General features: G+C 53.6%; 1 protein-coding gene across 6 annotated transcripts in view; it reads right to left on the reverse strand.

Moving 5' to 3' along the window:
• Positions 1 to 2,080: 2,080 nt before the first annotated feature.
• Positions 2,081 to 25,078, reverse strand: part of TNS1 (tensin 1) — a 68,483-nt gene continuing 45,485 nt past the window's right edge. For 2 of the 6 annotated variants that reach the window (XM_030454206.1, XM_030454211.1), the window contains 16 exons: positions 24,575 to 24,655; positions 20,528 to 20,706; positions 20,113 to 20,251; positions 17,655 to 17,747; positions 16,733 to 16,768; positions 13,335 to 13,509; positions 11,807 to 12,675; positions 10,441 to 10,527; positions 9,848 to 9,979; positions 9,357 to 9,449; positions 8,727 to 8,804; positions 8,553 to 8,624; positions 8,296 to 8,464; positions 7,980 to 8,048; positions 7,596 to 7,628; positions 2,081 to 6,645 (listed from right to left, as the gene is read on the reverse strand). In XM_030454206.1, coding sequence (XP_030310066.1) covers positions 6,501 to 6,645; positions 7,596 to 7,628; positions 7,980 to 8,048; positions 8,296 to 8,464; positions 8,553 to 8,624; positions 8,727 to 8,804; positions 9,357 to 9,449; positions 9,848 to 9,979; positions 10,441 to 10,527; positions 11,807 to 12,675; positions 13,335 to 13,509; positions 16,733 to 16,768; positions 17,655 to 17,747; positions 20,113 to 20,251; positions 20,528 to 20,706; positions 24,575 to 24,655 — 2,450 coding nt within the window. In that variant the 3' untranslated portion in view covers positions 2,081 to 6,500. The remainder of the gene's footprint in view (positions 6,646 to 7,595; positions 7,629 to 7,979; positions 8,049 to 8,295; positions 8,465 to 8,552; positions 8,625 to 8,726; positions 8,805 to 9,356; positions 9,450 to 9,847; positions 9,980 to 10,440; positions 10,528 to 11,806; positions 12,676 to 13,334; positions 13,510 to 16,732; positions 16,769 to 17,654; positions 17,748 to 20,112; positions 20,252 to 20,527; positions 20,707 to 24,574; positions 24,656 to 25,078) is intronic. The other 4 variants (XM_030454208.1, XM_030454212.1, XM_030454209.1 and 1 more) reach the window with 3 other exon arrangements.

The raw sequence follows: 25,078 nt of genomic DNA on the forward strand, positions 1-25,078 counted from the left end.
CCCATCTCTGCCACCATGACCGCAGTTGCACTCTAGATCTGAGGGCTATTTCTAGCTTAGTCCATGGAAAATGATGGGAGGACCAGACCTACCAGCCAGGTTTCTTCCTGGAACCCTCTTCATGCTGGGTCTCACCCCTGGACTCAAGGCATGGTTTTCGAGCCAGCTTTTATCTTCTAGCAGCACCCCACAACCCAGTAACTTTGTGAGTCCCAGGCCTGGGCTTGCTGTTTTTAAAATCTGTTACATAAAGGTTGCTTGGAGTTCCGAGTACATTTGTTACAGAGCCCAGCTAAGAATATTTGCTCTCAGTAAACACCTGGTGTCCCAGCCCCAACCCAGGGTTTTCTGGTGCTTCTTTGTCCAACCATGCCCACCTGGAGCAGAAAACAGAGAGGAGAAAGAAACTTCAGCAGCTTTCACAGCTCTGCAAAAAACACTCCATGGGTGGCCTTGAGTCTCCAGAGCAGGGGCTGAAATTAGAAAAAAATGGATCATTTGAGCACCTGGAAGTGGGGACTCTGTAGGCAGGGGGAGAGGCAATGGAGGCAAGGTGTCCTGTTACAGAGCTGGTGGGACCTGTCTTTAATTATGGTCACACCAGAGCCACCAGCCTGGCCTGGAGACAGCAGCAAGCTGCAAAAAGGAAGACCCTGGAAAGCCTGAACTGTGAGAGCCAGTGACGGGAAGCAAGTGGCAGATAAGCAAATGTCGAGGAAAAACACAAACCAGAAGCTCCATAGGAATTTTGGAAAGGAAATGGGGAATTAACTGCAGAAAAGGGGCGGGGGGTCAGAAATGCACAGCAGTTTATGGCTCACAACAAATTGTCTGTCCGTTCCACCTCGCCAGGCACTCACAGCCTCTCCTTCCTGCCTAGGGGACACAGCACCAGCCACCCCAGCCACCCCAGCCACTCATAAGCATTAGGAGCAAGCAAATGGCTGGCACCTCCCAGGGTGATCATTCCAGCTAGAACCAGGGAAGGAGCAAAACCAAGAGCAGATGGCAGGACAATACTATCCCTACCATGTCAAACTGGGAGAGGAGGCTGCAGGTCCCATCTTTCTGGTGGGTAGGTAGGGGACAGCTGAGGCCAAAGCTAGCAGATGCCAGGTACCTCCTGAGGTACCATGGTGCAGCCTGGCTCAGAGGACCCTTCACTTGGGTGCCCGCCCACAGTCCCACTGATACTTTGGGGGGAGGGTCAGAAACCATCTCATCTCCTCCCTTTCTTTCTTTACCCCTTTTGCCTTTACATCCCAGCACAAGCCTCACAGCACGGGGTCCCCACACAAGCAGCCCCCTCAATCTGCTCCTAGCCCTGCAGCTATTTTAGAGAAAGGCAGGAGGTATTTTTAGTGCTGCCGGGTCCCAGGAGAAGCTCTGAGCCTCTGAGCTGCAGCAGTTCTGGCGCCAGAGAAACTGCCTCTGCTCTGGCTGATATTTCTTGTATAATTAAACTCAGTCCATCCCGGGGGCTGGGTCTTGGCCACCAACTCAGCGAGGAGGGGAAGGAGCAGAGCCAGAGAGCCGAGGGCTGAGGGCTCTGACAGATGCTGGGAATTGCTCAGCAAATGCTGGAAAAGCCAGGCATGAGACTTTGGGAGGAGCTTTGCTGGGCACAGGGGAGCAGGATGGCTCTGAAAGGGACAAGGAGTGGGGTCTAATGGCAGCAGACCGTCACTAATGCAAAAGACCCCATACCATCATCATTCCAACCTAATTCCATATGCAAGACAGACTCAAAGAGAATGTCCAGGGCTGGACAGGCAGTACCTAAAGGAAACTTGGGGGAAAGCAGCAGGATTTGAAGAGCACACAGCGCCTGCAGAGCAAGCCAGGGAAATGCCTCCTGGTAAACAAAAGCCTGAGCTGGAGCTGAAGCCATGTAGGAAGTTTGGGGGCTGCCTGGTTAGCCAGCATCTGGTGAACACAAGCTGAGGCTAGAGGCTGACAAGCAGCAGCACAACCCCTCCTGCTTCCCACGCCCACCGCCCGGCGTCTGTCCGGGGGCCCCAATCTGCCGTCGAGGAACAGAAGGAATGACAGCCCAGAGAAAACACAGCACCCGCTGGGGTTTAGGGTTGGTTTTTTTTCTCCTGTGCAAAAAGAACAGAGCATTTATTCCTGCGCTCCCTTAAATTTCAAGATACATTTCCAGCAATCCAGACACCAAGCTGGCATTCCAAGCAACAGTATATTTTATATAACTGATTTTTTTGTTTTTACCACTTTATAAAGCCATACAATGAACTGCATAGAATCCAACATCTGTACAACGGGAAGACAACAGCGGAGTCACATTCACACAGAGACATGGTGTGACCGAAGTCATCCTTACACGCGCAACAACATTATGGGCACAAAGATACAAAATATAACGTTTTTTTTTCCATCTATATAAATACACAGAAATGGGCAAGTCTAAAAGTTTGAAACTGTTCATTAACACTGATTAGCAAATAAATCTGTAACGCTTCCAAAGTAACAGAGACAACAACCAAAAAAAACCCCCACGCATAACACGGCGGCACAGAATCCGCCAACAGAAATGTTGGGTTGCTTCCTTTTTTTTTTCCCCCCTCTTTTTAAGGAAAAGAAAAAAAAAATGAGCAACCCCAAACCAACCTCACAATTTGCAAAACAAACGAACGAAGTGAAACAAGCCCCTGCGGGCTCCTTTGCTGTCTGATCCTCCTGCCTGCTCCAACGGGAAAGGTTGCCTTTTGTTGACGCTGCTGTCTGGGGTTTTTGGGGCAACTGGTTTCTTTACCCACCCAACCTGCTGGGTGGGGATTTACTTTGCTATTCGGTTCAGGCGGTTGAACTCGCTAGGAAACTGATGCCCGGAGGCTGGGTTGGGTTTTTATCCCTACCTAGTTTGTTTTCCACGTGTGGTTTGTCCAGGAGGCAGACAGCAAATTTTGCATCCAGAACAACCCCAAATTTTATTTAATTTATCTGATTAAATCCACAAGCCCCCATCTCCACTGACAACAGGGGGCTGGCAAAGATGATGAGTGCATCCCATCAGCAGATTATGACACAAATCATCCCCAGAAAACCTCCTGGGGGAGCAGAGCCAAAGGCAGCCTCATTGAACAGAAATCCCATAAATTGTATGTTGCAGGTGCTACCATTTGGAACAGGCAGCAAACAACCTCCCCAGGGAGCATTTCCCAATAGACAGCAGCATGGACAGCAAAGGGAGGACGGGTGGGAAGGGGCTTCTCCAAAGAATAAACTGACACCAAAAAGGCACGTACAATAAATTTACACACGCAAAAAAAAAAAAAGAAAAACAAAACATATACGAGGGGAAAAGTGCGTTTTTAAGGGTATCTTTGGCAAGAATATATGCAGTTCTTTGTGCAGGAAGGAGGGATGTGTGTGTGTGTTCGTGTGAGAGAGAGAGAGAGATATCATCCAGCTGCTGACAATGGCAGTGTGATTACAACAAAACATATGCTGGGCTTAACTCGCGCAAGCTTGAATCTCAAATACCATGACTGCATTTAAAAACCAAAGGAAAAAAAACAAAGAGTCTTTTCTGTCCCTTTGTAAGGAAAAAAAATATCAACACTGGGTCCCTGCCAGCCCCAGGAGCTGGGTGATCCTCAACATCAGCTGACAGTCTACTGGGGACAGAAAGGGTCACACCTAAAAATGTAACTTAGAAGATAAAAGGGGAAAAAAAGTGCCTTTAAAGAGAGCTGACAAACACCCAGCTACATCATTGGAAAGTGATTAAGCTTTGTGTTAAAAACAATAATATAATAATTGGACAACTTTGTTAGTGTTCAAGATTTGGATATGGTCTAAACCTTCAGCTAGTGGGTTAGTGGGTAAGCCGTGAGCGGCCCAGGGCCCAAAGCAGCTGTGATGCTATTGGCAGGTATCTGCTGGGGTCAGCTTCTGCGCGACATCTCTGGGGTGCTTACATCTGCTTGGTTTGTATGGGGAGAAAAAGAGGAATGGGAGTTTCAAGCACCAGTTTCCAAGGCAGCAGATTAAAATAAAATTACATTATTATCATCTCTTTTCTTAGCAGTGAGAAAACCAAGTCTGAAAAATAGAGACTTTCAAAAATATATCTTTATATATCTATAAACACGGTGTCTTCTCTAATCGTTGAACGATAGAGAAGATTACGGGTGAGATCATCTCTCATCTCGCTTGAATTTCGCAGAAGGAGGGAATCATTTTTTGGAAAAATAAAAAATGAAAAGGTCTCTGCAGCTGGGGAGCTGGGGACTGGGGGGGCAGGAAAGCCCCCCACACCCCTCCCCAGAACTCTCCATCCCACCGCCATCTCACAACCAGCTCCTCGCTCTGAATCCTTTCTTGCTCACTTCAGTACATGAGTTCAGCCTCCAGGCACCCACACCACTCGCTCGCTCTCTCCCCCACCCCCCCCCCCCCCCACACACACACACACACTGGTCACATGCACGCCACCCCAACACAGGGGGACCCCCGCGCCTCTTCCCCATCCATATTTTTCGTTGCTCTGGATTTTCTTTTAACGTGCAGGTGTTTCCCTGGGGCACGGGAAGAGGGGAGGTGGGCAGGGCTGATATAATGAGGGAGATACGATGCGCAGAAAGCACTATGGCAAAAAATAAATATTTTCAGAGTGTAAATTCAACCTTTTTTTCCTCCTGAAAATTTTGTTAGCTTACAGTATTTCATCAGTATAGCTCGTATATATATATATATATATATTATAGTTATCAAGGCAAAGGCGGTCCAAGGGAGGTGAGCTGTTCAAGGAGGGGGCAGGGGCAGCTGCAGCATTGTTTCTAAATTTTGCCCCAAATAAACTATCTGGGCCACTTTACACTGAAAACTTCTCCCAGAAGGCTCTCAGAAAGATATTTGCAGCAGAGGGCTCAGCAATGACCATTTTACCCCCACAAACCTGCATATGTGACCAAAGCTTCCTCTGCCTCCCCTGGTACTGGAGGGCTGGGACCTCTGTATGCTGCCCCCACAGCTACCATCTCCCCTTGCCTTTGTGGCACGGGGACCCTTTGCCCCTCTGGCCCCAGAGCTGGCCCTCCTTACCCCCTGAAGCAAAGAGAAAAAATAGCACCAAAGCCACTGCAAAACTATGGTGCATTTGGGGAGATGTGAGCCTCCAGCTAGCTAGTTTGGGGGGTACGTGCATGCCGAGCAGAGTGGCTCTCAGAGGACCACCTCCCCACCAAACCAAGGTTGCCCAGCGATTGCAGGTCCTTTTCTAGTCTCATTGGGATTTTTTTGGTTTCTTGGTGGTTTTTTTTCCCCTCTTTTTCTTTAACGTGGCCTCCAAACTAAATGGAGAAAAAAGCGCCTGAGTTACTTGTAGTCATTTGCCTTTCGTGCAACTTGAACGTCCATGCAATTCAAAAACCGCTTGCGTGTCTCCAGAGAGCGAGACAGGGGTAGCCACGGGTCTGCTGCTTTGCACAGGGAACCCACCTGTGCCAGCATCCGCTATTATTATAATTATTATTATTATTATTACAATGTTTTTCTATCTTGTCTGTTTTGGTTTTTGTGTGTGTGTTAAGAGAACATGTAACAGGCTGTAGGATAAAATTGTCAAAGAGGACTAGTGATGGGAGGGAAAAGGGGAAGACAAGAGAAGATGCAACTTTCTGCATTCTCCCAGGAAACTCCCAGGGAGTGTCTGCCTTCCCAAGCACAGGGCAGCAGGAGCCCCCCACACTTCCCCATGGGCTGGAGGGCAGAAGCACCCCTGGGGAGGTGAGAAAATGCCATGACACCCTCTCCAGGTGGACTCACAGCAGCTCACCCGAAACAACCGATGAACCAAGGGTCAGCAACAGAGATCAGCCCATGGCTGAACTTCCTGGGGAGGGCTCACGACCAACACCCCCAGGTCACCAGACAGCCGGCAGGTTTTAGAAGCATGGGGGCCAGTGAGGACTGTCTGCTACAGCCAGGCAAGGGAAGGTTTCCGAGGGCATCTCCTCAGGTGTCCTGCAGACTCAGCCCACATTATCTTCTTCAGGCTGTATCAAACATGTAGTAGAAGTTCACTGAAGGAGCTGCTGGGATGGAGCTTCTTCCATGAGTTTTGCCAGTTCTCACTTTTTTTCCAGATGGGAAACACCAGTCATGGTCCCACATGCCATCCCGAGCGGATGTCACCACTCAGGACCATCATACCAAAAGCTGGGAACACACTTCATGCTGCTGCCTTCATTTTGGTCACCTTCCCTTCACTGGGAATGCATCCTGTCTGGCGTAAGTTTGGGGCTTTCATATGTAGGTGCGTGGTTTTGGTTCCTCTCTATGTGTGTGTTTGGCTTGTGTTCAGTTTTTAGGTGCTTGGTTGGGGTTTTTTTGTTGTTTGCTGTTTTCCTCCAAAATTCCAACCCTTTCCCCCCCGATTCACTTCCCTCTCCCACAATGCACTTCCTCACACTCCTTCTCGGATCAGCTCCAAGTCCTTCTCCAAAATTCAAGGATCACCCGCAAGTGCTGGCTCATCTTTTCTGGCCTGAGCCAAGCATGACCTTGGAGACAAAGTTGACAATGGCTGCAGCTGGCTGGTCTGGGTCCAGCTCGGCAAAGAGGTGGCAGATGTTGTCTGTGGTGCTCCCTTGCTTCCTGGCCACGAAGCCGAAGAGTCTGGGTGGGAAGAAGGCAAGAGTCCCAGTGAGGTTTGCCAGTATTGCTTAACCCAAGGAACCCCACCACTCCATTCCAGCATTGTCTTTCCCTTCTTTACCATCCACCTCACACAACACAGAGGGAGATATCCCAAACCAGCCTGCATAAAGACTCATCTACTCTTCTCTTTGCTCCAGTTTCTCTGAAGGCCAGCACTGCATTTCTATCATCTCTTGGCCAAACCCCTCATCTCTTGCCACCCTCCCTTAGAAGAGACCTTCCAGATGAACACAGCATTGCCTTGGAATATAGACCCTCCATGAGAAGAAGGCTATGTGGGGACACAAAGAGCTGAGTGAGACCATGTAGCTATTCCTGTCTGTCTCTCCCCTGACAAATAAAATGTGTACCCCCTCCCTTTTTTTTTTTTTTTTTTTAATTCTAACATGCAAACTCAAGTTATAAATATGGGGGAACAGAATGTGAGACAGGCCTAGGCCATAGCATTTCTAATTAGAGAGGGGAAATATCCCAGCAGCTGGACATCCTAATAAAAAACCCTGCGCTAACACAATGGCTAAAATTAGTGGGAATTGGCCCCTGGAAATGGGCTCAGCTGGCAGCTCTGCACTCCTGTGGGTCAGGACAGGAGGAAAGGGAAGAGCCAGCCGGTGGCTCACACGCCATCAGCATAACCCCAGGCTGTGCTCCATGAGGTGGCTCCCGCTGACTCCACTGGGACAGTTTCCACTAAGACCAGTTCAGTAAGGGTTATGCCTGCTCTCACCAGGAATTTGGGGGTGAAAGATGCTTACTGAGTGCCCAGGATTATGATCTCATGCTCCTGCAATGAGGAGCTGAGTCCAGTTCACACTGCCCTACATAGGGCATCTCTCAGCCAATGCTTCCATACAAGGAGGAGTGACCCCAACAGCAGCTAGGAGGAATCGGTCACAGAAAGTACTTACTTGGCTGGGCCACTGCCATCAGTTTTAGTCCACCTGCAAGGGGAAAAGATGTAAGGGATGGTGCCATCTGCACCCCACAAAGAGACAGGGCCATGATGGAGATCACCACATCAATGCTGGAGGGCCAGCCTGGCTTTGTACAGGCTTGGCTCTACAGGAAAAAGCCTGACATGCCTCTCCCCTATCATGAAGATGCTTGGAGATAACAAGAATTCACCAGGAGAAGATGGTGTTGCCCCACAATATCCAAGGGGACCTTTCATCCCAGCCCTTTGTGGGAGCAAAAGGGACAGAGCAAGCAAAGACCCTGCTCTAAGCAGCCCATGAGCCTAGGTGAGGGGAAAAGGCAGGGGATATGTGCTTCCCCTGGGTCAGGGCACTCACTTTCGTTCCTGTGGGTCCAGGTCACAGAAGGTGACAGTGTTGAGGGGGTAGTGGCGTCGGAAGAACAATCTGAAACACAAGACAGGGATCATCAGGGCCAGGAAGCCCCAGAGTCTGCCCCATCACAGCCCAGCCCCACCATCACAGAGGACATTCCCATACCTCTCCCTAAGATGCTTTATGAGTCAAAGACAAAGCCCAGCCTTGCTCACAACAAGGCTCACACCACCCCAGGGATGTCCTTCACCAACAGACTCCCTGGATCACAGCCCTGCTGGCTTTGGGAAGCCAGATACATGGCCACAGGGGATCTTACTTCCTCTGGTTGTCCGTTAAGGTGATGCCTTGTGCAGAGACTTTGAAGTGGACAATGGTAGCAGTTGGTGTGGGGTCAGCCACCAGCGTCTCACCAACAGCTTTTGCAATGGCCTGGGGGCCCGTCAGCGACTCCATCTCCACCGAATTGATGAAAAGGACATTGCAGGCTGGAACAGAAGACAGCAGGCACAGGGTGAGCAGGGTGAGCCACTGCCCCAGGCCACACTCATCCCAAGGCAGCCCCTCTCTACTCACCTGCACCCTGTTTAAGGAGGTCTGTGGCTGAGTTGGTGGATGACACAGTATCTTTCTTTTCCTCCATGGGATCTAGAAGAGATGGAGTGTTACTGCTGCTCCCTGCTTGGCAACCTACCCTGTCCCAGGCAGGCTGTAGGGGTAGATGCATTCCCTTCTGGTCCTAGCTCTTACCTCGGTCAGGAATGACCAGTTTGCACGGCAGGGCCAAAGGCATGATGGAGTGCTGGTACACCAGAGCGGAGAGGCAGCCTGGGGAGAGAGGTGAGATGGTCAGTGCAGGGCAGGGGACATGTATATTCCCAATGTTAGGCCATTGTTACACCAGGTGGAGATTGAACAGGCTTTTGGGTGGGTTTCTTCACTGTGGTCCTAATGCCACTCATGGCACTTGCTGAAACCACCATGCCAACAGAGGGCTCAGGGAGGAGGCAGAGATGCCAGGGCCAGCTCGGGAACAATGAATGGGGCAGAGGTCCTTGTGCAGCACCTCAGAGCACATTAGCCGGGGTATAACTGGAATAAGGGACCCCCTTACCCACCACCCCGTCAGCAGCAGCATCATTTGTCCTACACGTGTGCAGGAAGGTGCATATGTGCTCCTGCGCATAGGTGCACATTCGAATGCACATGTGAGTGTGCATGACCCCAGAGGCTCCAAATGCCCAGAGGAGTCAGTTATGCGGGGACAAGAGGCAGTAACAGAGGTGGGGGCTTTTCCATATAGTCCACTTTGATAGTGAAACAAAGGCAAAGCTCTTCCAACCCAAACCTGCATGTGGGAAGCACACTGGGGGCACTCACCAAAATTGGGCTCGTTGGGACATCCTTTTAGTTTCACACCCCGTGGGCTGGTCTCGATAAGGAAGTGCCTCACCAGCTCATTGGTGATGTCTCCTGGGAAGAGACAAGATGCTTTACATCAGAGCCACCCCGCTCCTCCTCCCAGTCCTAAGTGGAAACCAGTGCCCCAGCTCGAGAGAGGGGTCCCTGCCACTTTGCACACCCTCTGCAAAGGGGCCCTTGCAAAGCCCCGAGCCAGGCTCTCCTGTGGTGCTGGTGGGCTGGGAAGGCTGTGCCTGTTTTGCTATGCCAATGCCCAAAAAGCAGATGCCCCTGAGCCTTCTGCAGTTCAGCACTCAGTGCCAGTGGTGTCCAGTGCCCTGGGAAGGAGAGATCCTGCCACATCAGCACATACCCAAGAGCACAACTGGTTCGGCAGACCCAGCTGCCTGCTTGCCCTGGATGAAAGATGCAAAGTATCTCAGCGTGGGATGGAGAAGGGCACACAATACCTTTCTTGTTCTGCTGCATGACCGTGGGAGGCGGAGAAGCGACTTTCATGGCGAGGCCGTAGGCTCCCCGGAAGGAGTGGCTGTCTCGGATGATGAAAGCTCCTGGCTCCCTGTCCTTCAGCAGTGCAATGGCTGTAGGAGAGAACAGCAGACCTCAGAGATGGCACAGTGAAATTCAAGTAGACCTCCAAAACCTGCAGGTGTAGGATGGGGCGTCCCAGGCAGAGATCAGGGGCCAAATGCTAGGACCTTGGCCCTGAAGGCACCTTGACCTCTCCTTGTTTTACCCTCTTATTTTAGCCATGTCTGCAAGACTCTCGAGCTCTCTCAAGATCTGGGTGCTTTGCACTCCATAGATCCACTGCACACTGTGGGGACCAGTGCTCCTCCATCAAGGGAGCCCACAACATGCAGGCCTGCAGCTGAACTAGGCTTTAGCCTCTCTCTGCCCTAGTTTGAGCATGTGCAATCCACCATCACTCCTAATCCAGCCCCTAAGGAAAATCCTTGCTAAACCCTGTGATCCCAGAACCCCCTATACTCCCAACATGAGCTCACTTGACCAGGAACTTTGCCCCATGCCATATACCCACCCTGCTCCCTGGAGATGTCTGGTTTGTACCAGTATTTGGAAGTGTCCTGAACAAACTTGACATTGGCACGAGTCTCAGGGCTGATGTCTGCAAGGAAGGAAGGAGAAGAATACAAAAAAAGTTAGAAGAAGATGCATCTAAAACTCCACAAGAGTTTTTAGTAAATCCAGCTAAAGCATTAACACCTCCACCTCTTCGCAGCCCCAACATATTGCCTAACCTCAATCCAGTTCTCAATACCCAGGTAGGATGATAATCATCACCTGAAACTTAGGGGGCTGTTAGGCATCTAAAGCTAAACCCAGAGACAAGAGCCCTTGGAGGACTGTGTGTGGGATGAGCCTCCTTGCCACACGGGCAGACAGAATGGAAATTCATAATTTAAAAGGGCCAGGTGATATGGAAACTGCTGGAGAAAAGAGATAGCCCAGGAGGTGATGGGGAGATGCTCTGAGACTTTCAGTGCTCTCTGATGTTCACAATTTGGTTGCTCCATGAAGAGGAACTGGACAGGTCAACCTGCCCTCAGAAATGCAGGCCCCAGCCCAACCTTGCCTTGTTTGGCACCCATCAGTGATACAGCCCCGGTGGGAGCCAGTTCTCCAGCCATGAAGCCATCATTTTGCTCAGGAAAATTTTCCAGCCACCTGCTTTCCAAAAACAACTGAGCAAACAACCCGGCAGGCCAGATAGCATCTCTGCTGGAGACGTTATCAGCCCTCTGCAATCTGGTCACCTTCAGAGAGGCGAGGGGCTCGCTCCCTCCCCAGCCCACTTGCTGTTATGGAGTTTTATTGCTTGCACTTCCCCACTGGGAGATTGCCCCAGCCACAGAGTGTCATGGGGCCAGGGTAGGCGCCAACGTGCCCACAAAGGGCTGCCTGCTCAGCACTGAAACTGGCCTGGCAGTCGGAGCCACCACTACCCCACAGCTTTATTCCCCTCATCCTATCAGTCCAATCTTGACGTCACCGAGGTGTCCCATAACAAGAGACATGGAAAGCGGTTCCAGGCGTGGCAGCACCCAGGGCACAGCATGCCATTTGAAAGGAAGAGGCCAGGAACAGGGCTGGGAGGTCAGCGCATCCCCACGGCAGAGACAGGCTGCCTCCGGGTGCTTTGATCTCCCTGTACACAACTCTGGATGCTGTTTATCCCAGTAATGCCGAGTCGCGTTTCCTGTTTGGAATCACCAGAAAGTGCAGGAAATGGCCCAAGCCCCGGCAGTGCCGCTGGATTGCGGATGGACAGGAGGGATAAATCAGGACACAGATGCAAACCCCTTCCCCGCTGGCCAGCAAGGAGGAGGAAGGGAGAGCCCTGGGCAGGGCAGGGAGACGTGAGGACCTCTGAGCGCATCTCTTACCTGGCATGGAGAACTTGGAGAAGTCCGGCAGAGTGTGGGAGAAGGTGACGGTGCTCCCACCACTAGGGCTGGACATGCCACTGGAGAGGGGCGAGGACGCCTTGCCGTTGATGGTGGCATAGTTGGGCAGGCTGTTGGAGCGATCCCCGGCCGATATCCGCCGCTTCTCAGGCAGCGCGGGCTGCGGCGTGGGGCTGCCCTGCTGGTAGGCAGCTGAGTCCGGAGAGGAGGAGTGCGGCGTGCTGGTGCCGGGGTAGTATGCCGGAGAGACAGGGAAGGACGGTGTGGAGGGAGGTTGGTAGCCAGAGGAGCTGCTCTGACGAGACAGCGTCTGGTGTCTCTCCTCCGGGCTGGGGTAGCCGTACAGGGGGCTTCCTGGGGGGACAGCCACCATGGCTTGATGTCTGGCCAGGCTGGGACTCCCTGGTGGGACCACCAGGTTGCCATGGGTCACCACAGCATGCCGGGCCAGCCCAGGGCTGCCAGGAGCACCGCTCATGCTGGCGTTGACAGCTCTGCGCCCAAAGCCGGGGCTGGGGGGCGTGTTGGTAGCCACTGTCCGGTGCAGGGTGCGAGGGCTACCTGGCAGGACTTGGACTCCCACCATATTGACCTGTGGCTGTGGCCGAGCTTGGGGATCTGGCTGGAGGCAGGCTCGGCCATCAGGATAGTCGGGGCTGGTGTATATTGAGCTCGGGACCCCACCCTGGACCATTGCAAAGGACGATGGAGATGAGTTTTGGTAGCTGCTGTGAGCAGAGGGCATCTGTGAGCCAACAGGTGACTGGTAGACAGGCTCTGACGCGTTGTGGGGAGGTGTAACCGTGCTGTGGGAGCTGCCCTCTGATGGGTAGCTGTGGAGAGAGGCCCTGAGGAGAGAAGAGAAGGAGGACTGAGGTCCATCCTTCATTCCTGCTGTTAGCTGGCACCCTCCTGTGACTGGTGCTCAGGGAAACTGAGACATGGCACCAGCCAGCTGCTCAGTTGCTCAGAAGCAATGGTGGGATGGGTCCTGTCAGCTGCATGAAAGCAACTGGAGGCAGCTTTAGTTGCCCAATTCATTCTAATTCCCTCTCAAAATATGACTTTCTGGGAGATGGAGACTTTTTCCAGCTCCTCCTCCAGCAAAATGCCCAGTTCATTCCTCCCTGCCAGCCTTGCCAGGCAAGCTGTTGCAGGACGTGCCATGGGCAGGGTGGGGAGAGGACAGGGACAATGGCTCCATCACACCACAGCACACCAACACTCAGCCCAACCCAGGGCTAGAGGTTAGCACAGACCCCTTCCTCCACCCCCAGAGGCCAGGTTCCCAGTGAGATGCTGCCCAGAACCAGTGACCACCAGTGACCCAGCTTTGTACACTGAGGGCAGTGAGCCACATGATTAGCCAGGACCCCCAAATTCTGCATGGGAATATGGGGGCCCTTGCAAAGGCAATTTTAAACTAAGGCCAAGCCTGTGCACACCAGGCAAGGTTCAGCCCTGGCCCAACCAGGGCAGGGGCAGGGACCTACACCCACTGCCTTACCCGTCAACACTGTGAATGGGACTGCTGGTGGAGATGGGGCTGGGAGCAGTGAAGGAGTTGGCAAAGGTGCCATTCCTGGCAGGCACCTCTCGTCCCTCAGGCTGGGTGGCAGGCAGGGTCCCTCCCCTGCCTGTTGTGGCCGTGCGAGCCACTGACTCGACATAGCTCCTGGGCTCTGCAGCAAAAGAGAAGGGGAAATGGATGAGCCCATGGGGAAGGGGGCTATGGCCCTCCCAGTATCCTTGTTTCAGCCAGTGAAGGAGCCAGCTGCACATTTCCCCCCATCCTTCTCTCCCCAGTGACTGTGCAAAAACCCTTCTGGCTCATGTGGGTGTTCAGGTTGATGCAATGAATGCTGAAGATCCCAGCCAGGGCACAGGGAGGGGGGCTGTGCCCACCCCTTTCTCCAAGGGAACCAGAGCATGTGGGACCACGCTCCTCTCCCAAGCCAGGGCCACAGCCCCTCCACCCTGCTCTGAGTCAGTGTCCCTCCCCGCCCAAGATGCCACACAGCACACGTCGTGCTCCCTGCTCATCCTCAGCCCCAAAAATAGAGGTAGTGACTCTGCCCAGCCTGCGCTGACTCATGCAGGGTAGATGACGATGCCCATCGGTCCCTGCCCCACACAGCCCACCTCTGCCAGCTGTCTTCAGGAGCAGAACAGAAAGCACATCCAACTGTTTCCACTGCAGTATCCAACACTCTCGCTCCCAGCCCAGCTTAAAACCAGAGCCCATGAGCATGACCAAGAAAAGCAATTTTCCTGTGGAGCAGCCGAGCTGTCCCGTGCCAGGAGTAGTGGGCAGGGCTGGTTGTCACCAGCCACAGCAGCCATCAGACCGAGCCCTCCCTCCTCACTTTTTCCTCTGCCTCCTGTTCCATTCTGGCTGGTGCCTATCGCTGTGACAGTCCCCACAGCTCCCAGCACCATAGAATCATAGAATCATAGAATTGGCTGGGTTGGAAGGGACCTCAGAGATCATCGAGTCCAACCCTTGAACCACCGTTGCGGTTGCTAGACTATGGCACTAAGTGCCACATCCAGTCTCTTATTAAATATCTCCAGGGACGGAGAATCCACTACTTCAGTGGGCAGCCCATTCCAATGCCTGAATGCCACAAGCCGTGCCAGATGAAGGGGCTGCAGCTTCAGACCTGTCCCCCCCGTGCAGCTGCAGCCGTGTCACACCTCGGCTGGCACGTTCCCGCCAACTGCCTCTGTGCTGGGGAACAGCATCCTAAACGAGACACGCTGGCGTCAAATGCTAAGGGCCCAGCAACCTTGCAGGTCCCCCGGCTCTAGGTCAGCCATGCCCGAGGCAGCTCTGCAGTAGTAATTAGCATGACAAACATTATTATTATTAGTCATAACAGCTGGGCTCCAGCTCAGCCCACCGGCAAGCAGGCCCACTCACAGTCAGCAGCACCAATGCACAACCCCACATTCGGTGCCTGATCAGGGTGTTGCAAGGAAAAAGACTCTCGGGTACCCTCCTTCCTCACCAGTGCCTCTGTGCCCTGTCCACCTGAAGACAGGGGAGAAGCTGTCCATCCCTCAGGCTGACCTCCCTGCCCCAGCCTTCCTCAACCACCCCAGGAAAGTTCTGAGCCAAAACCTGACCAAGGACCTCAACACAGGATGGGTACCAGCATCCAAGGCAAGACACATGGATTCTGACACAAGTGACAGGGACAGTGAATGCACTGCCCAGGGGGACGCCCAGGGCAGCTGCAAAAAACTCATCCCCCGCTTAGGTAATTAAATTAATTTTGCAGCTACTCACTTTTCTCCTCCAGCTCCCCACTCCAGACTAAAATTAGCCAGACAGTACATATGAGTCAGCCTGCCAGAGGTTAAGACCAAACGGCTGCAAAAATGCCAGCCCCTCCTGCAAAGGTGGGGGCTGAAACAAGGCAGGAGCCAGGAGTTCAGGGAGGGGGGACAGCCCACCAGGGAGTTCACGTGCTAGCAAAGTGTGCCACAGCAAGCTGTGTGACCCTGGGCACATGTTTGAGTCGTTTGGTTCAACATGGGAAAAAAACGACAGGAAGAAAAAATAATAAATGGAAAGTTTCAGACAGGATTTTTTAGGTTGAAAAAATCAGATATTGCCTCCTATTGTGCTCTTGGAAAAGCTGGAAGAGGCTCCAGAGACAGGAAGACAGTGGGAGAATAGAAAGGCCCTGAGTCACCAAGGGGTGGGCAGTTGCTCGAGAATTCGGAATCTGAGCAGGACTGTGCTGCAGACAGAAACCCCAGCACTGCAACTGTTTTAAAGGTTCCTCAGAGGGTGCAGAGGGTGTTAAATCAAACTTTGGTTAAGCCAGAACACACATCCCTGCTCAGGACTGCAGACTGTCTTACCCTCAAATAATGATCATATTATCCAAGAAGAAAAACAAAAGCAGGGCAAGAGGCTGGCAGTGGCCACTCAGCCCAGGCAGCACAGGCTCACCAGACTTCAGGCACAGCTGAAAAATCAGCTGTGGAAGCAGAACATCTTTGTCAAGTAAAAACTTTCTCCAGCATTACACAACATTCAGGTTTTGAGGAACTCCAGGGCAGAAATGCTGACGGCTCCTGGGGCCACAGAAAGTGTCACAAACTCACTAAAAAGAGACAACCTCTCCCTAAAACACATCCTGAACACATAGCTCCCCATCCCAGTCCTGGGGGCCCATAGTTTCATTAAAGAAGAAAGCAAAACTGCCAAACAACTGTTAGATAGCAGGCAGGACTCTGGGGAATTACAGCTCCTCCCAAAGCCTCCACCCCTTGGAAGATGTGCCAGTCCCCTTGTAAAAAGTGTCCCCAAAATCAGCAAAGCCACCTCCAAGCTCAGCTGAGTTCTCAGCATCCTAGGAGAGGCACAGCCCAGGGATGGCAGAGGTGCAGGGGAATTTAGGGAACCAGCTGGCTGGTGTAGGATGTGGTGGTGGCCTCTGTGCTTGGTGACCTTTTGTGCTGCACTTTGGTTTATTTTTGCTCCAAACAGCAGTGGCGAAGCCAGAAGGAGAGGGCAGGAGCTCAAAACCAGAGCTTCTGCTCCCAGCCCCCCATCAGACTCATCTGAAGGTGGCTGCAGTGTGCCAGCATCCCTGGCATGCCACCAGTAAGGATGCCATGTACCAACAAAGAACTCAGCTCCCATGGATGATCGCCACCCGACGTGACAGACTTCAGATCCAATTTGCACATAGGGGAACCCTGCCACAATACAAGGCACAATGTTCCCTGCCTCAAAAGGAGCAGCACCAGCAAGACCCAGGCTCCTACATCCCTGGGGACCAGGGCAAGGGAAAGCTGCTGGCGCAGACAGCCAGAGACTGCTCTGAGCAAGGATGTCAGCAGCAGGGATATGCAGGGAAGAGAGAGACAAAGAAAAGGTTTTCTTACCTTCTTCAGAGGCACCACCTGCCTCCCCTTCTAGCTCTGAAAGATGGAGGGACAGGGGAGCAATAGGAGCAGGGAGAGGAGCAAGGGAGGTGCAAGACAGAAAGAAAGAGAAATCTGAGTTAAGCGGCTTTGTCTTACCCAGAGAGAGGCCCAAAGAGCACAAAGGAGAGCCTCACACATCCCTGATGCTGGACCCCAAACTGGACCACTCCCAGGGCCTACCTGGGCATCCCAGATATGATGTCCAAACCCCAAGGAGGTGGTTTCAGGTGGGGAGGAGGGAACAGAGGGGAGACACCATAAAGGGCTGCTCCAGCAAAAAAGCATCAGCTCACCCTTAGGGGCAGAGCAAGAAGGATCTTATTGGGTGGGGTCAGCCAAGCTGAGCCCCCCAGGCACAGCTGGGTTTTGAGGAGGTTACACTCAGTCCTGAAATGACCCAGGAAGGGGTGTTGAATGCTAGGGAGCAGCAAGGTCTGGCTTGGCAGACTGCTCTGGTACATGTTCCCCAGGACAGTGAGGCCTTTTCACCCAGAGACCTCTCTCCAGGATGGAGAGAGCTCTGGATACTGTTCTGGCTGACAGGCTTGGCTCCTGGAGAACAAACGTTTTCCAGCTGTGCTGGGGAGAAGAGGTAAAGGGGAGGGGGAAAGGGAGGGAGGAGTAAGGGGCTAGGGAGGAGGCAAGACCCCAGGGATTTCCAGCCTCCACCACCAGAGCCCCTGCTGGGCTGAGCCCCTCAGCACACGTCTGCCACCCTCACACAGTCCCAGAATCTGCATGGGAGGTGACAAGGTCCCCAGGGCTACCTGGCCCCAAAAGGGAGGCAGAAGAGCCTTCTCCAGCCAGGGGAGCCTTCCAGGACTACCCTCATGGACACCTCCCCCCTAAAAGAACCAACAACCCCCATGCCCACTCTCACCTCCCACTGGATGCAGCAGGATCTCAGCCGGATTGTGGGGTTTCAGCCCCAGTGCTGAGAGTGGAGTCTTGGCCAGGCCAGGGGGAGAACGCACTGTTGGCACAGGGAACACAAGAGTATAAATCAAGAGGGGTGGGAGGGGAAGCTTCGGAAGGCTGAAGCTGTTGCTGCCCAGGGGCCCAGAGCCCCCATAAACCATCACCACCACCAGCTGCAATCAGAGGCTGCTAGGAAGAGCCCTTGTGTGAAGCAGCACCCCAAAGAAGGGCAACCTCTCAATTTGGGAATGCACACAGGGCAGGAGGTGCCTGGGAAAGAGCAGTCTGTCCCATGGCAGGACTGGTAGAACAGAGAAAGGGGGCAAATCTCACTAGGGCAAGGCTAAACCCCAGCAGCACCTCTACAAGGGAATGCTCTCACCATAGGCATGAAGCCTCTTTCATTGCCCCTGTGCATCCGCCCCCCATCCCAGCACTGTCAAAGCTTAATCCCACCTCTGCAGATCCCCACCTCCCCACCAGGCTGCCCCAGAGCAGCTCATCGCACCCACAGAAGGGGCAGTGGGACTACCAAAACCCACCCCCACCTTCCAGACCAGCTCAACAGATGGGTGAGTATGTTCACACAGAAAATGTTTCCTGAGGGTCAGCAAAGCACACGAGGTCTGCACCCCTGTGCCCATACATACATACCAGGAGGACCTGCATATGTATATATGGCTATGGTATGGATGCACCAGCAGTGCAGGGTGGCAGGGTTTCACAGGGTAGGGCTTCACAGGGCAGGGTGAACCTCCCCAGGCCATGCTGCACCTCCTCTCCACTCCTGCCCCATGTTTGACCCATCTCTCTGATGCTGCACCTCCCTGATGCTGCATCTCCCAGAGGTCTCCCTCTTCCACATCTCCAGGATGAGGGACCAGAGGTCCTTCATCAGCATGAGCATCCCCAGCTGGTGACACGGGACCTACGGTGAGGCTGGGAGGTGGTGGGTGGTGAGTGGTCCAGAGGAAAGCCAGACCCTCATCCTGAGGCCAGGTGCCCTGGCAGCCTGTGGCTGGAGCAGCTGAGTCCCTGGGAAACCGAGAGGGCAGGGTCTTCCCTGGTAGGCGTTCATTTTTCCCAATCTGGTCTGCCACAAACTGCGATGCTAGCTCACATCTCTGTTGTCTGACAAACCTTGAGGTCCTCCCAGGGCCAGAAATTCCCCTGGGCCCGCAGTCTCCCCATGAAGAGGAATCTCTCCTGCATTTCCCTCGGGGGGACACTTAGGCAAAGCCTGAAAGCTGCAGCTTCAAACTTCCCAGGCCTCCCCAGCTGGCTTTGGATAAGAAGCACTGCCTCTGAGCCACGTCCCCAGCCTGTTCCTGTCACCTCTGCAAGTGACTCATCCCCCAAAATCGAGGCACTGTCCTGCTGCCAAGGAGCTGCTGCCCTGGGGCCAAGTTCTCTGGTCCCTGGAACAACAGGGCCATTTCCAAGCTGCCAAATGCCCCAGGGATGCTCCCAGAACCCAGCCACTGCATCCCATAAGGGAGGGCTCAAAAGCCAGTGGATTGCAGGGGAGGAACAGCAACAACTTAGGAGTTAGCAGCCTCCAGCCCTACAGGCTGAGCTACAGAGGGCAAGTGGCCCCAGTTTGACCAAGACATGGCATCAGAGGGGTCTGAGCCAAGCCCAACCAGCCCCAACACTATAGCATGCCTCAGCATCCAGCCTACAAAAGTGATCTGAGGGAGTAGAGGGGAGGCTGTTGTCCTTTTGATTGGTTTCCCAGCTGACTGGCTGCTCCATGGCACTGGTCCAGCCTGAGTTGTGCTGTGCCAACATAAGGCTGCTCATTGGGGTTCATTGCTCAAGATGGTCACACAAACCCAGTCCACACAAAACCACCATGACTGCACAGTTGGATTTAGTCAGAAAGAAGACATGCTGTGCCAGTGAAGAAGAGACAGCCTGCATGCAAAGGGCTGGGAGCTCCCAGCCTGATCCCCTTCCTGGCCTAGAAACAGCAAGCAAGAAGTGGCAGACTTGCAAGGGTCTTCCTGGTGCTCTTCCTGGTCTGAAGTACTCCTTGCCTTCCCCCTAGCTTGCCTGCTATCACAGCCTCACTGCCCTCTTTGCCATGCCAGTAGAAAACATGGGGAGATACAAGACTAGGACAGGATGAAAGGATGCTGTATTTTGGACCATGCCTCTCTCCTTATCCTGCCTTGGGATCCCATCCAAGAAATGCCCCACTGCATAAAGGGGGGGAAAAAGGCAACAGGAGGGTGCTGAGCATGGGACGCTGATGGAAGAATGGAGTGCTGGGATGCAGAGGAGAGAGAAGAATGAAGAGGAAGAGTGATTAACATGGTGGTTAAGTGTCTGGAGCTTGGAGCTGACCCTTGGCAAATTTCTGGTTTTCCAAGAGCCACCCAACGAGCCCCTCCACCTCCCAGAGTCGTAACACTTACAGGAGTTGGAGTAAGGGGTTTGTGGCGAGACAGGGAAAGCTGGGGTGGGGGGAGAAATCTCACCGCCGCTGGAGGGTGGGCTAGTGGGGGAGGCACCCTCCATCTCTTCAAAGGCTTCCTTGTAGCTGTGGAGGTGAGGCTGGGAGAGAGCAGGAGAAAGGGTCAGTCCCACACCTACATTGGGCATACACACGTCCAGCACATCCCAAGAAGCGAGTAGAGAGGGCAAAGGGAAGGTTTTCACCTCTTCCCTGCTAACCATCATCACCACCACCAAAAAGCATCATTGACCCCCAACCCTCCAGGAGGATGCTGCAGATTTTGAAAGTTCCATAACCTTCTCGAAGTCCCCTCCCTCCCTGGAGGTGGTTGCAGCCCACCAGCCACTCCAGCACTCCTTTGAGGCCCAACACACCTCTTTGGGCCTTCCTCCAGGGTTGGCTGCGATGGTGCTGACAACCTCAGGTGAGAGGACAGTGGGGCTCCGGGGCGAGCTGGGCTCTGGTGAGCTCTTCTCATAATGGCTGTCACTGGGGGTCTGCTTGTGGGCAGGGACAGCACTCTCCTCCAGGGGCTTCTCCCGGGACTGTACTCCTGTAGTGCAAGCACAGAGTGGGAAATGGGTAAGGAGGCACCAGCTAAGATGGGGAGCAGCAAGAGACACACAGGGGCTGATCTGAGAGGTCTCCCTCAGACCATGTGCCTCAGAAGGGGTTCTGCCCAGCAGAGATGGATGCTTCAGCACTCACCTGCATCTAACCCCCAGACCATTATGGTCAGTTTTGAGCTGGAGCAGATACACCCCACAGTGATAGCCCTGGGCCAAGCAAAGATGCAAGGCAGGGTTGTGGCTAGTGGCTGGCTTGCTGCATGAGCTCTCCTGGATCCGATCATCTTAGAGACATATTCCAACCTTAACAAATTATTCTAGGATTGTCTCAAGCACCTAGAATTCTAGGCTCAGGGACAGCATCCCCTAGCAGTGGGTGCAAGAGGCATGAACATCCTATGAGCAGACCAGCAAGCTCATAGGATGCCAAGCCCCAACAGCCAGAAGGGGACACTGCCTGCCCCCACCCTTTGAAGCTGGCAAGGACTGGCACCTCCTCACAGCATCACACTTGGAAGGGGTCAGCACTGGAGTGGCCATGTTCAGGAACATCCCTGCTCTGACATGCCCATACAGCTTTAACCACAGCAATGGGAAAAAAACATTTTTGTGAGTCCCCAAGGTAGAAGAAGCACTGGGTCTGGAGGAAGGACTCCCAACAGAAAGATGTTGCAGGGAACTCCAACAAACCACTGCTCATTTCCTACCCCTAGCACAAAGCCTTCCTAAAAGCAGAGCTCAGCATCTCCTCTCTGTCTCCTCCCCAAACTTCCTTCCTAGACTCCAGCACCACAAGCCACTGGTGCCCACACCCTGGGGCAATTCCAAAGAGCAGTAAGACCCTGGGGAAAGAAGGGAGCAAGTCACCGAAGAAGAATGGGTTTCTCCAGGCTGTTGGGCTCCAGGTGGATCCCAATGGTAATCCTCACAGGCTAGGAGAAAGCCCAAGAATAGGAGCAAAGCCAGGGCAGGGCAGGGGAGGCTATGGCACTGGGATGAGGGGTGCAGTCCCTCCATGAGGCACCCAGTGGAGCCCAAACTCCACCCGATCCATCCTGATGAGGAGGTTAATTATGGCTCAGAGCTGATGGTGCTGGGTTTGGTGCAGAAGAACCGCTTAGAGCATCATTGGATGCAGCTCAGAGCCCCGCAGGACTCCTGCTTCTCCCTGGGACCCTCATGGCAGCAGGGTGACCCCCGATCTCAGCCCCACCAGCACAGGTGACAGGTCCATCCCCTCCACCTTTCCCACAGAGCCCAGGAGTCCTCATGCTCGCCCTGGCCCAGCACATGGGAGGGAAAGATGGAGGGGAGGCAGAGGGAGGCGTGGAAATAAAGAAAAAAGGAAAAGAGAAAAAGGCCAGCATCACTCTTCAGGAAATGCACTTTTCAAACACCAACTCCTTTCCCACGGGCTGGTGGAGGAAAACCAGCCATCAGCTGCTTCCCCTCGCTCCCTGGGGCTCCGCATGGGACCAACGCCTCGCGCCTGCTGACCTCCCCTCTGCACCACTCGGGCACCCCACACCAGAGCTCAGCCCCCAGGACAGGGCTGGGAGAGAGGGAGGGAAATGGCCTGGGTGCATTTCTAAATAATCAGCCCAGTGAATGGCAACAACAATAAAATCACGGCTCTGAGAGCCGGGGGGGTGGAGAGGCAGCCGCGCTGCGAGGCTGGGGACGCGAGCCAACGGGGCTGGCTCCAGCGGCGGAGGCGTCCTGGAAAATTCCACTAAGAACAGCTTTGAAACACAACTCCCCAATCCCTTCTGCAGGTGCTCACTGCCACGGGGGACAGCCATTAAAAAGGCCCACGGTGGGGACAGGGGGACAGAGAGGTTTTCTGGGAAGCTGTGGCCACGGGGCAGCATTTTATAGGGTTGCCCTGTATCTTTTTCCCTGCTCCCCACTTTAAGGGAATGGAGCCCTGAACTGCAAGAATAAGGAGGAACAAAATGGTGAAAGGGCAGGGGGGAAATAAAGCAAACCTCTGTGTTTTTTTCCTCCCCTCTGCTTAGCAGGGTGTCCTGCAGATTGCGAGACCATCCATCACCACAAGCATTCCCTTGGCCTACCCCAAAGTAAGCTGAATTGACTGAACACTGCAGAGAGAGGCAAAGACCAGGCTCTTTGAGTCACGTACACCTGCCTTGATTTGCAGTTTTCATTTGGGAGGGACAGTCTGCAGCTCACTGGAGCCCAGGTGTCAGTGCACATCTGCAGCATGGGACCCCCACTCCATCACATGCTGGGTGTCACCCAGCTGCAGGGTGATAGATCTAGCCCATCGGGACACCCAGGAGCTCACCAAGCTTTGGCTGGTAAACTCCCCAGACGTGGTAAGCAGCCGGGGCCACAGGGAGAGGAGGGAGGAGAGGGGAAAAAAGGGACTCATTGTTTGGGAGCTGGCAGTGGGAAACTTAACAGGCAGCCCGGAGCAAAGCCTGGAGGAAACCCAGCCTCTGAACACAGCTCCCTCGACCCCCTGGGTGATTTATGGGCTGGAAACTACACTTGAAAAACAAACTCTCCTTTCCCCTGTTCACTGTGCCCCCTCAGCAGAGGTACAGCCTCCCTTAGACATGGCCGACATGGCTCTGCCACCAGTTCCCCAAGGATGCCCTGCCCAGCTACAGGAATTGGGGTTCCCCATCACAACTGGAAGGGAGAACAGCCTGTACCTCACTTCCCACCCTTGCCTCGCATTACCTCTGGCACTGACACCCCTTCTGCTGCTCATTTGCCTTCCTAACCTGGCAGAAACCCTCTCTCAACAAAGTCCTGCCCTTTGACTATACACAGCTCGAGAGCTGGGGAAGGTCAGAAGCACAACACCCAGGGGAGAAGGAATCAAGGAGGATTTCAATCCAGGTGGTTTTGTGTCTGGGAAGCCATGTTTCTGGGCCAAATCAGGAGGTAGCTGCTTTCAGGGCATGAGATGCTTAAGCTCCTGCCAGGCAAGAGCTGGGTGATGCCCCCATGGTAGATATGAGCGGGTAAAGCAGCATCAGTGGCCCTCTCAGGATGCAGCACCCAGTAGTAAAGCCAGACAAGGACACACAATATCCAGGTAAAGAAAGATGCACGCTTGCTCCCTCCCTGCATAAGGAACAGCAGCAGACATTCCTCTGTACTGCTCTCCACCAGAGATGAACTCGCTCTGTCGCACTGAGTACAGATACATATACTGCTCCTCTCCCACTGGGGTACCTCATCAATGTGGCCACCCATGTTTCACCCAAAAAAGAGCACAGCCAGGGGTCCTTTTTCCCCCCGCTCCCTGCCTGCAGACCCGTTTGGGAAACACCTGTATTGAGGCAGGTGAGAGCCTGCCAGGCCAGAAAGTGTCCCCTTTGGGTCTGTGGAGTTGCAACCCAGCCTTTGCCTCCCCACGGGGTGAACCATGGCCAAAGCAAACTCAGAGGGGCTGGAGCAAGGGTCCAGATCTGGCCCAGCAATGAAACCTCACCAGAGAGCAATGCCAGCCTTGGATGAAATGCAAAACCAAGCCTGGGCAGGGGAGTCTGTAACCAGGGATGGTGTCTTCCCCATCAACAGAGGAGGTCGAGGAGGACCTGAGCACCACCCTGATGAGAAAGGAGATCAAACCTGCATGGGGAGGGCCTCCTGAGCCCCCCTTCATCCCACATCCATGCAACACACAGACCACTCAGCATGCAGGGATAGGAGAGGAAGGAGGGATAAGGGGGAAGGAGGGAGGAGGGAGGAGAGAGGAGAGAGAGGAAGGGAAAATGAAAAAAGGAAGGATGAGAAGGAAGAATGGAGAGGGAAAGAGAAGGATGGGTGGGGAAGGCTGGGGGACAAGGAAGGAGGGAGGAGGAATGAACAAACCGGAGAAGGACCGTTGCTGGTTCAGAGGAGGACGGGGGACTTTGATGCTCTTGTTGAGTTCCCTGAGCTTGGCGTTGTACTCTGCCAGCATACCAGGACAGGGGGTGCAAGAAGGGTGGGAAGTGACAGGGACAGACATGGTCCCCCATAGGGAGCAAAAAAGGTAGACAGGACAAATGTCACGAGATACATTAGGGAAAGAGACAGAGAGAGAGAAAACAAGAGAAAATATTAGTTGGGCTCCAACAGATGAGCCTTGGGTCACCTGAGGTTCAAGGGAGCTCAGACCCTGCTTGCAACTGCTTACCATTCACCCAAATTGCCTGGCTCCAGGAACTACTTAAATCTACATGGGTAATCAGTGATGGGTTGCAGCCACATGTGCCCCAGTGCAAGACCGCGAAAGGTCCATCACCATCCCCTTGGCGATGGCACTGTTCAGGTTCCCTCCATCATGGGATGTACAGGGCTGGGACAAGAAAGGATGACCTCAGATACCTTGCT

This window comes from Calypte anna, chromosome 7, assembly GCF_003957555.1.
Source record: "Calypte anna isolate BGI_N300 chromosome 7, bCalAnn1_v1.p, whole genome shotgun sequence".
Lineage (NCBI taxonomy): Eukaryota > Metazoa > Chordata > Aves > Apodiformes > Trochilidae > Calypte > Calypte anna.